We start from the raw sequence: 10,000 nt of genomic DNA, 5'->3' as shown, positions 1-10,000 counted from the left end.
GGGTACATACTGTAGATCTCTGGTTGAAGTAGTAGACTATATAGGAATTAGCGTGCCATTTGGGAACCAACCTTGGTTTCCTCAGAGGCAGAGAAAGAGCACAGAGGCATCAACAGACTGTGTAGACTGTTAAACCTCTCTATACTGGTAACCTCTCTAGACTGTGTAGACTGTTAAACCTCTCTATACTGGTAACCTCTCTAGACTGTGTAGACTGTTAAACCTCTCTATACTGGTAACCTCTCTAGACTGTGTAGACTGTTAAACCTCTCTAGACTGTTAAACCTCTCTAGACTGTGTAGACTGTTAACCTCTCTAGACTGTGTAGACTGTTAAACCTCTCTAGACTGTTAACCTCTCTAGACTGTGTAGACTGTTAAACCTCTCTAGACTGTTAACCTCTCTAGACTGGTAACCTCTCTAGACTGTGTAGACTGTTAAACCTCTCGAGACTGTTAACCTCTCTAGACTGGTAACCTCTCTAGACTGTGTAGACTGTTAAACCTCTCTAGACTGGTAACCTCTCTAGACTGTGTAGACTGTTAACCTCTCTAGACTGTGTAGACTGTTAAACCTCTCTAGACTGTTAACCTCTCTAGACTGGTAACCTCTCTAGACTGTGTAGACTGTTAAAGCTCTCTAGACTGTTAACCTCTCTAGACTGTGTAGACTGTTAACCTCTCTAGACTGTTAACCTCTCTAGACTGTGTAGACTGTTAAACCTCTCTAGACTGTTAACCTCTCTAGACTGTGTAGACTGTTAAACCTCTCTAGACTGTTAACCTCTCTAGACTGGTAACCTCTCTAGACTGTGTAGACTGTTAAACCTCTCTAGACTGTTAACCTCTCTAGACTGGTAACCTCTCTAGACTGTGTAGACTGTTAAACCTCTCTAGACTGTTAACCTCTCTAGACTGGTAACCTCTCTAGACTGTGTAGACTGTTAACCTCTCTAGACTGTGTAGACTGTTAAACCTCTCTAGACTGTTAACCTCTCTAGACTGGTAACCTCTCTAGACTGTGTAGACTGTTAAAGCTCTCTAGACTGTTAACCTCTCTAGACTGTGTAGACTGTTAAACCTCTCTAGACTGTTAACCTCTCTAGACTGTGTAGACTGTTAAACCTCTCTAGACTGTTAAACCTCTCTAGACTGGTAACCTCTCTAGACTGTGTAGACTGTTAAACCTCTCTAGACTGTGTAGACTGTTACAGCTCTCTAGACAGGTAACCTCTCTAGACTGTGTAGACTGTTAAACCTCTCTAGACTGTTAACCTCTCTAGACTGTGTAGACTGTTAAACCTCTCTAGACTGTGTAGACTGTTAACCTCTCTAGACTGTGTAGACTGTTAACCTCTCTAGACTGGTAACCTCTCTAGACTGTGTAGACTGTTAAACCTCTCTAGACTGTGTAGACTGTTACAGCTCTCTAGACTGGTAACCTCTCCAGACTGTGTAGACTGTTACAGCTCTCTAGACTGGTAACCTCTCTAGACTGTGTAGACTGTTAAACCTCTCTAGACTGTTAACCTCTCTAGACTGTGTAGACTGTTAAACCTCTCTAGACTGTGTAGACTGTTAAACCTCTCTAGACTGTTAACCTCTCTAGACTGTGTAGACGGTTAACCTCTCTAGACTGGTAACCTCTCTAGACTGTGTAGACTGTTAAACCTCTCTAGACTGTGTAGACTGTTAACCTCTCTAGACTGTGTAGACTGTTAACCTCTCTAGACTGTTAACCTCTCTAGTCTGTGTAGACTGTTAACCCTCTCTAGACTGTGTAGACTGGTAACCTCTCTAGACTGTGTAGACTGTTAACCTCTCTAGACTGTGTAGACTGTTAACATCTCTAGACTGTGTAGACTGTTAAACCTCTCTAGACTGGTAACCTCTCTAGACTGTGTAGACTGTTAACCCTCTCTAGACTGGTAACCTTTCTAGACTGTGTAGACTGGTAACCTCTCTAGACTGTTAAACCTCTCTAGACTGTGTAGACTGTTAACCTCTCTAGACTGTGTAGACTGGTAACCTCTCTAGACTGTTAAACCTCTCTAGACTGTGTAGACTGTTAAACCTCTCTAGACTGTGTAGACTGTTAAACCTCTCTAGACTGGTAACCTCTCTAGACTGTGTAGACTGTTAACCTCTCTAGACCGTGTAGACTGTTTAACCTCTCTAGACTGTGTAGACTGTTAAACCTCTCTAGACTGTGTAGACTGTTAAACCTCTCTAGACCGTGTAGACTGTTAAATCTCTTTAGACTGTTAACCTCTCTAGACTGTGTAGACTGTTAAATCTCTCTAGACTGTGTAGACTGTTAAACCTCTCTAGACTGTGTAGACAGTTAAACCTCTCTAGACTGTGTAGACTGTTAAACCTCTCTAGACTGTGTAGACTGTTAAACCTCTCTAGACTGTTAACCTCTCTAGACTGTGTAGACTGTTAAACCTCTCTAGACTGTTATTCTCTCTAGACTGTGTAGACTGTTAAACCTCTCTAGACTGTTAACCTCTCTAGACTGTGTATACTGTTAAACCTCTCTAGACTGGTAACCTCTCTAGACTGTGTAGACTGTTAACCCTCTCTAGACTGTGTAGACTGTTAACCTCTCTAGACTGTGTAGACTGTTAAACCTCTCTAGACTGTTAAACCTCTATAGACTGTGTAGACTGTTAAACCTCTCTAGACTGTTAACCTCTCTAGACTGTGTAGACTGTTAAACCTCTCTAGACTGTTAAACCGCTCTAGACTGTGTAGACTGTTAAACCTCTCTAGACTGTGTAGACTGTTAAACCTCTCTAGACTGTTAAACATCTCTAGACTGTTAACCCTCTCTAGACTGTGTAGACTGTTAACCTCTCTAGACTGTATAGACTGTTAAACCTCTCTAGACTGTGTAGACTGTTAACCTCTCTAGACTGTGTAGACTGTTAACCTCTCTAGACTGTGTAGACTGTTAACCTCTCTAGACTGTATAGACTGTTAAACCTCTCTAGACCCCACAATTCATTACTGAGGAAATACATCCCTCTCTGAAATGAGACTCTCTCTACTCTATGTAGACTACTAGCAACAGAAAGAGAACTCCCATCTAGCCTTTTTTACATGAATTTGACACCTTTTGGTACATTTTTGTGGCATTGACACTTTTCAGGAGACTTCCTGACTTTTACACTTTCCGGGACATTGCATTTGACAGTTTCATATACTTTTCTGATGCGGCAGACAGACGGTTGTGATTGGACAGCAGACGTACCTACACAAAAGCGCCCGGTTGGGTCGAGCAGATAGCCATGTTTACAAATACATTTAAAGCTTCCCTCGTCGTTGATGCACATCCCATTCAAACACATGTTCCTGATCAGACACTCATCCATGTCTGGGAGAGAGAAACACACACACACACACACACACACACACACACACACACACACACACACACCACACACACACACACACACACACACACACACACACACACACACACACACACACACACACACACACACACACACACACACACACACACACAACATATTAGGACAATATATACAGGTCATAGATAACAATAGGTCAAAATGAATCTAAAATATGTGGGAAAATACTATTAGAATATACAGAACGACTGCATGACTTCAAGTAGTGTAGAGGGTTGCACATCTAAGATCCAGAATGAATTCAGATTGAGAGAAAGAAAGAATGACAGAAACTGAGAGACAGAGATAGAGAGAGAAACAGAGAGACAGAGAGAGAGAGAGAAACAGAAAGACGGAGAGAGAAACACAGAGACAGACAGAGAGAGAGAGAAATAGAGAGACAGAGAGAGAAACAGAGAGACAGAGAGAGAGAGAAACAGAGAGACAGAGAGAGAGAGAAACAGAGAGACAGAGAGAGAAACACAGAGACAGAGAGAGAGAGAAACAGAGAGACAGAGAGAGAAAAGGAGAGACAGAGAGAGAGAGAAACAGAGAGAGAGAGAAACACAGAGACAGAGAGAGAGAAACAGAGACAGAGAGAGAAACATGAGGGAGAGAGAGAGAAACAGAGAGACAGAGAGAGAAACATGAGGGAGAGAGAGAAACAGAGAGAGAGACAGAGAGAGAGAGAGAGAGAGAGAGAGAGAGAGAGAGAGAGAGAGAGAGAGAGAGAGAGAGAGAGAAACGGAAAGACAGAGAGAAAGAGAGAGAGAAACAGAGAGAGAGAGAGAAACAGAAAGACAGAGAGAAAGAGAGAGAGAGAGAGAGAGAGAGAGAGAGAGAGAGAGAGAAACAGAAAGACAGAGAGAAAGAGAGAGAGAAACAGAGAGAGAGAGAGAAACAGAAAGACAGAGAGAAAGAGAGAGAGAAACAGAGAGAGAGAGAGAAACAGAAAGACAGAGAGAAAGAGAGAGAGAGAAACAGAGAGAGAGAGAGAAACAGAAAGACAGAGAGAAAGAGAAACACAGAGAGAGAGAAACAGAGAGACAGACAGAGAGAGAGAGAGAGAGAAACAGAGACAGAAACATGAGGGAGAGAGAGAAACAGAGAGACAGACAGAGAGAGAGAGGAGAGAGAGAAACAGAGAGACAGAGAGAGAAACACAGAGAGACAGAGAGAAAGAGAGAGAGAGAAACAGAGAGAGAAAGAGAAACAGAGAGAGAGAAACAGAAAGACAGAGAGAAAGAGAGAGAGAGAAACAGAGAGAGAGAGAGAAACAGAAAGACAGAGAGAAAGAGAGAGAGAGAAACAGAGAGAGAAAGAGAAACAGAGAGAGAGAGAAACAGAAAGACAGAGAGAAAGAGAGAGAGAGAAACAGAGAGAGAAACAGAAAGACAGAGAGAAAGAGAGAGAGAGAAACAGAGAGAGAAAGAGAAACAGAGAGAGAGAGAAACAGAAAGACGGAGACAAAGAGAAACACAAAGAGAGAGAGAGAAACAGAGAGACAGAGAGAGAGAGAGAGAGAGAGAAACAGAGACAGAAACATGAGGGAGAGAGAGAAACAGAGAGACAGACAGAGAGAGAGAGAGAAACAGAAAGACAGAGAGAAAGAGAGAGAGAGAAACAGAGAGACAGAGAGAGAAACACAGAGAGACAGAGAGAAAGAGAGAGAGAGAGAAACAGAAAGACAGAGAGAAAGAGAGAGAGAGAAACAGAGAGAGAGAGAGAAACAGAAAGACAGAGAGAAAGAGAGAGAGAGAAACAGAGAGAGAGAAACAGAGAGAGAGAGAGAAACAGAAAGACAGTCTTCCCTGTGGCTCAGTTGGTAGAGCATGGTGTTTGCAACGCCAGCATGGTGTGTGCAACGCCAGGGTTGTGGGTTCGATTCCCACGGGGGGCCAGTACAAAAAGAAAATGCGTGAAATGAAATGTATGCATTCACTACTGTAAGTCGCTCTGGATAAGAGGGTCTGCTAAATGACTAAAATGAAAAATAAAATGAAGAAAGAGAGAAAGAGAAACAGAGAGAGAGAGAAACAGAAAGACGGAGACAAAGAGAAACACAAAGAGAGAGAGACAGAGAGAGAGAGGAGAGAGAGAGAGAGAGAGAAACACAGACAGGGAGAGAAACAGAAAAAACTGAGAGACAGAGAAACAGAGCGAGAGATTTTGATTCTCATTTTTTATTTTTATATTGTAAATATCCAAAATAAGCTTTGGCAATATGTACATTGTTACGTCATGCCAATAAAGCAAATTGAATTGAATTGAATTGAATTAAGAGAGAGAAACAGAGCGAGAGAGAGAGATAGAGAGAGTGAAACAGAGAAACAGAGAGAGAGAGAAACAGAGAGAGAAACAGGGAGAGAGAGAGAGAAAGAAAAACAGAGAGAGAAAGAAACAGAGAGAGAGAGAGAGTGAAAAAGCGAAACAGAGAAACAGAGAAACAGAGAGAGAAACACAGAGAGAAACACAGAGAGAGAGAGAGAAACAGAGACAGAGAGAGAGAGAGAGTGAAAAAGCGAAACAGAGAAACAGAGAAACAGAGAGAGAAACACAGAGAGAAACACAGAGAGAGAGAGAAACAGAGACAGAGAGAGAGAAATAGAGAAAGAGAGACAGAGAGAGAGAGAAACAGAGAATGAAAGAGAGAGAGACAGAGAGAAACAGATACAGACTGATGTATTTGACAATATGTATCAATAGGGCATGTTAACAAAGTTAATTAAAATGAAAATTGTGAGCCATATTGAAAGAAAAGAGAGAAACAGAGAGAAACAATGAGAAACAGAGAGCAACAGAGACCAACAGAGATCAACAGAGACCAACAGAGATCAACAGAGACCAACATAGACCAACAGAGACCAACAGAGACCAACAGAGACCAACAGAGACCAACAGAGATCCACAAAGACAAACAGAGACCAACAGAGATCAACAGAGACCAACAGAGACCAACAGAGACCAACAGAGATCAACAGAGACCAACAGAGATCAACAGAGACCAACATAGACCAACAGAGACCAACAGAGACCAACAGAGACCAACAGAGATCCACAAAGACAAACAGAGACCAACAGAGATCAACAGAGACCAACAGAGATCCACAAAGACAAACAGAGACCAACAGAGATCAACAGAGACCAACAGAGACCAACAGAGACCAACAGAGATCAACAGAGACCAAAAGAGATCAACAGAGACCAACATAGACCAACAGAGACCAACAGAGACCAACAGAGACCAACAGAGATCCACAAAGACAAACAGAGACCAACAGAGATCAACAGAGACCAACAGAGACCAACAGAGACCAACAGAGATCCACAAAGACAAACAGAGACCAACAGAGATCAACAGAGACCAACAGAGATCAACAGAGACCAACAGAGACCAACAGAGATCAACAGAGACCAACAGAGATCAACAGAGACCAACAGAGATCAACAGAGACCAACAGAGACCAACAGAGACCAACAGAGAACAACAGAGACCAACAAAGATCCACAAAGACAAACAGAGACCAACAGAGATCAACAGAGATCAACAGAGACCAACAGAGATCAACAGAGACCAACAGAGACCAACAGAGATCAACAGAGATCCACAAAGACAAACAGAGACCAACAGAGATCAACAGAGACCAACAGAGATCAACAGAGATCAACAGAGACCAACAGAGACCAACAGAGACCAACAGAGATCAACAAAGATCCACAAAGACAAACAGAGACCAACAGAGATCAACAGAGACCAACAGAGATCAACAGAGATCAACAGAGACCAATAGAGATCAACAGAGACCAACAGAGACCAACAGAGATCAACAGAGATCAACAGAGACCAACAGAGACCAACAGAGACCAACAGAGATCAACAGAGACCAACAGAGACCAATAGGGATCAACAGAGACCAACAGAGACCAACAGAGATCAACAGAGATCAACAGAGATAGACAGAGATCAACAGAGACCAATAGAGATCAACAGAGACCAACAGAGACCAACAGAGATCAACAGAGATCAACAGAGACCAACAGAGACCAACAGAGATCAACAGAGATCAACAGAGATCAACAGAGACCAATAGAGATCAACAGAGACCAACAGAGACCAATAGAGATCAACAGAGACCAACAGAGACCAACAGAGACCAACAGAGACCAATAGAGATCAACAGAGACCAACAGAGACCAACAGAGACCAACAGAGATCAACAGAGACCAACAGAGACCAACAGAGACCAACAGAGATCAACAGAGATCAACAGAGATCAACAGAGACCAACAGAGACCAATAGAGATCAACAGAGACCAATAGAGATCAACAGAGTCCAACAGAGACCAACAGAGACCAACAGAGACCAACAGAGATCAACAGAGACCAATAGAGATCAACAGAGACCAACAGAGACCAATAGAGATCAACAGAGACCAACAGAGATCAACAGAGATCAACAGAGACCAACAGAGACCAATAGAGATCAACAGAGACCAACAGAGACCAATAGAGATCAACAGAGATCAACAGAGACCAACAGAGACCAATAGAGATCAACAGAGACCAACAGAGATCAACAGAGACCAACAGAGACCAACAGAGACCAACAGAGATCAACAGAGATCAACAGAGACCAACAGAGACCAACAGAGACCAACAGAGATCAACAGAGACCAACAGAGATCAACAGAGACCAACAGAGACCAACAGAGATCAACAGAGATCAACAGAGATCAACAGAGACCAACAGAGACCAACAGAGACCAACAGAGATCAACAGAGACCAACAGAGATCCACAAAGACAAACAGAGAGAGAGGTGTATTTGAGACAGACCTTGACAGTTCTTCCCGTCAGTAGAGATCTCAAAGCCGGCGTTGCAGACACAGTGGAAGCTCCCCTCAGTGTTCACACACCTTCCGTTGTTACAGATACGACCGTTTGCCACACACTCATCCAGGTCTGAAACACACACAGGACATGATATTCTCACCACTCTCACCACTCTGTGTGTGTGTATGTGTGTGTGTGTACAGTTGTGTGTGTGTTACCTCTGCACTCGGTCCTGGTAGCAGTAGACTGGAAGCCAGCAGGACACTGGCAGAAGTAGGATCCAGCCGTGTTCACACACTCCCCGTTCACACACGGGTTCCGCTCACACTCATCATCATCTGGAGAGCAAACACAGACACACTGCTCGTAAGAACCAAACTCTGTCCATCAACCAAACTCTGTCCATCTGTCCCTCCCTCCATCCCTCCCTCCTCCATTGCTCCATCCCTCTCTCCCTCCTCCCCTCACCCTCCTGCCCTCTCACCCTCCCTCTCTCCTCCCTCTCACCCTCCCCCCTCCTCCCCTCACCCCACTGCCCTCTCCCTCCCTCCTCCATCCCTCTCTCCCTCCTCCCCTCACCCTCCTGCCCTCTCCCTCCCTCTCTCTCCTCCCTCCTCCATCCCTCTCTCCCGTCTCCCCTCACCCTCCTGCCCTCTCCTCCCTCCCTCCTCCCTCCCTCCCTCCCTCCCTCCCTCCCTCCCTCCCTCCTCCATTGCTCCATCCCTCACCGATACACTCTCCTCGTGAGTCTAGTCTGAAGCCCATGTTACAGTCACAGCGGTAGCTTCCAGGGGAGGGGACACAGCGGCCGTTCAGACACAGGTTCCTGTATACCTCACACATGTTAGTAATGCTGGTACTGATGTTCTGGGTCTGGATGATGCCTGGAGGGGGAGAGATTAGTGGAGAGAGGAGTAAAGGAGAGAGAGGGAGAGGATGAGGGAGAGGGATGTAGAGGGGAGAGGGGGAAAGAAGAGAGAAGGAGAGAGAGGGAGAGGGATATAGTGGGGAGAGGGGGAAAGGAGAGAGGGAGAGGATGAGGGAGAGGGATGTAGTGGGGAGAGGGGGAAAGGAGAGAGAAGGAGAGAGAGGGAGAGGGATATAGTGGGGAGAGGGGGAAAGGAGAGAGGGAGAGGATGAGGGAGAGGGATGTAGTGGGGAGAGGGAGAAAGGAGAGAGAGGGAGAGGGAGAGAGAGAAGGGGGGTGAGAGAAAGAAAGAGGGGTTACCACAATACCACATTCATAGTCATAAGAGACACTTCATTAGACATGCACCTCTGGTAATTCTGTTGACCCATTACTGAAGGATTTCTTAACCATTAAGGTTTTAATATGACTCTGATTTTAACATGTGAGGAGGCTTCAGGGGTGAGAGGTGAGGGGTAAGAGGTCAGGGTACTACTTACTGGGACCAGGGTATTGATCTGGTCCAGGCTGAGGCTGGAAAGGGATTGGTGGTCCTGGGTAGGGTGGTCTTGGGTAGATACCTGGGACCTGGGGAATTCCTGGTCTTCCCCCTCCCCCGCCTGGGAGAGGCCCTCCCCCGCCTGGGAGAGTCCCCCCCCTTGGACCGGTCTGCACCTGTGTGCAGAGCTTCTGGTACTCATCTAGAGCAGAGAGAGAGACACATAGAAATATGACGAAATAGAGAAGAAACATCTACAGCTAAAGTGAAAATGATTGCTGATTGTAAATGAGTACTGGGTCAGTACCTACCAGTCCCTGTCATGGGGCACAACTCAGGACTGGAC

The 10,000-nt window shown here is 44.9% G+C and overlaps 1 protein-coding gene across 3 annotated transcripts in view; it reads right to left on the bottom strand.

Moving 5' to 3' along the window:
* Positions 1–10,000, bottom strand: part of LOC106595265 (fibrillin-1) — a 169,136-nt gene that overhangs the window by 107,781 nt on the left and 51,355 nt on the right. For all 3 annotated transcript variants that reach the window (XM_082957870.1, XM_082957869.1, XM_082957868.1), the window contains exons 10-15: positions 9,966–10,000; positions 9,656–9,856; positions 8,977–9,132; positions 8,467–8,586; positions 8,252–8,377; positions 3,256–3,378 (exon numbers count right to left, since the gene is read on the bottom strand). The exon at positions 9,966–10,000 is cut by the window's right edge and continues 118 nt beyond it. In XM_082957870.1, coding sequence (XP_082813996.1) covers positions 3,256–3,378; positions 8,252–8,377; positions 8,467–8,586; positions 8,977–9,132; positions 9,656–9,856; positions 9,966–10,000 — 761 coding nt within the window. The remainder of the gene's footprint in view (positions 1–3,255; positions 3,379–8,251; positions 8,378–8,466; positions 8,587–8,976; positions 9,133–9,655; positions 9,857–9,965) is intronic.

The sequence above is a fragment of the Salmo salar genome, chromosome 11 (genome assembly GCF_965601325.2).
Source record: "Salmo salar chromosome 11, fSalSal1, whole genome shotgun sequence".
Taxonomy (NCBI): Eukaryota; Metazoa; Chordata; class Actinopteri; order Salmoniformes; family Salmonidae; genus Salmo; species Salmo salar.
The sequence above is the reverse complement of the archived record's forward strand: the minus strand, read 5'-3'. Positions and strand labels throughout refer to the sequence as shown.